Here is a 1,647-nt window from a genome sequence, read left to right as displayed (position 1 = left end):
GATGATATGACAGTTTTTGAGAGAAAAACTGACAAAAAATAAATCAATTTTGTGCAGAGAAATTGATTAAAACTATTTAATTTTATTCTAAATTATTCAATTCTTCTCACACAACAAGTGTGCAACTCAAATCAGTTAATAAAGAGTGTAAAAAAGAATTAAGTATTAATGAAAGCTCTTCAGTCACTGAAAAAGTAATTCTTACTTAAAAGAATATGAAATTATGACAGAAAACAACTCTGTTTTTAATTCTTTGTAAGAATATTGTATAAAACTCAGAGAAAAACATCTTACTTTTTCAAGAGAAGTAAAAAACTATTTCTAAAATCTTTTTTTTGCATTAACTGCTGCAGAAGAATGAGATAGAAACTACTAAGATATGCACTACTATATACTCTCTATCAAGACTTTCCCTCTTCAGAGTCTTGATATTATAGAGAATATAAGTCTGTTTCTATATAATAATGTAAATATTGTCAGCAGGATGTAGAGGAACTGATTATTTATATCTTAAAATAGAAGACTTTGTCAATGATTATATCAATATAGAGTTAATTCTCAAATTCAATAGAAACCTAGTGTTGCTGTTCTCAATCTCTTGCAGAATCTATTGAATATTGAGATATTAAAACTAGATTTAATATATCTCACTGTGCAGGGATCAAAGGCTCAGTCAGACCTTGGGGTATACTGATTTTATAGTTGTTGTGTCTGCTGATTATGTATTGAGTACAGTTGCTGAGGTATCTTTTTGTACTTTTCTGTCGGGGATGGGCCAGATTGAGAGGGGTGATACGAGGGTGGGACTTGGCATTGATGTCTAGATACACTGAAGACAGACCGCGGAGGTTGCACTTCAGAAGTGGCCGTTGATTATGTGCTTGATATTATCACCGAGGTATCTTTTTGTATTTTTCTACCAGGGATGGGCCAGATTAGGAAGGGCGGTACGAGGGTGGGACTTGGCGTTGGTGTTTTGGAACATCAAAGATGGACAGGGTTTTCGCAGAGGTCACTCCTCAGATATCTCCACAACTACAGATCGGGGATCTTCCAAAATCGAGAAGATTGGTGCATATGGCTAGGTCTCTTCACCTTACAATTTGTATGGCACTTTGGCCCGGGGTTGTGGTGTGGTAGGGGAGAACGGGGGATAATCCCACACAGGAGTTTCGAACAACGTCCGGTTCACATTTGGCTGGATAACTCCACCACCACACAGGGTATGCGGTCGGCGATGGGGTCAGAATGCTCGTATGATCGAGGGCTTTTCGATGGATCTACCGGCGGGTTCTTATTCGAAAAATCGAGCGAGTTCGTGGTGATGCTGATTGATTAACTTTGGATGATTAAATTAAAAGTGATTTTGATTAATATATTTCATATTCTTGCAGATGAAGAGGTTTTCTCTAATTCTTAATTAATAGATAAAGATTTAAAGATCTGATGCTATAAAGAAGACAGATTATAAGAGTATATATAAAGCTTAATGAAAACAGAGCTGTAAATACTTATTCAATTAAAACTGAACTGAGTTAATAATTACAGTATTATTAAGATAAGGTAATTAGCTACACTATAATAAGCAGTTGAATTAGAATATTAAATACACTAAGTAGATCTTTAATTCAAATTATATAATAAAGT

At 34.7% G+C, this 1,647-nt stretch overlaps 1 protein-coding gene across 1 annotated transcript; it reads left to right on the top strand.

Annotated features, from left to right (window-relative positions):
• Positions 1–835: 835 nt before the first annotated feature.
• Positions 836–1,339, top strand: BDBG_18098 (uncharacterized protein; the record flags this gene model as incomplete). The annotated part of the gene is made up of 1 exon (XM_031725683.1): positions 836–1,339. A coding segment is annotated over one exon (504 nt), but the record flags the coding sequence as incomplete, so codon positions are not given.
• Positions 1,340–1,647: the final 308 nt, after the last annotated feature.

This window comes from Blastomyces gilchristii (genome assembly GCF_000003855.2).
Source record: "Blastomyces gilchristii SLH14081 genomic scaffold supercont1.67, whole genome shotgun sequence".
NCBI classification, from domain to species: Eukaryota; Fungi; Ascomycota; class Eurotiomycetes; order Onygenales; family Ajellomycetaceae; genus Blastomyces; species Blastomyces gilchristii.
This window is presented reverse-complemented; position numbering and strand designations above follow the sequence as displayed.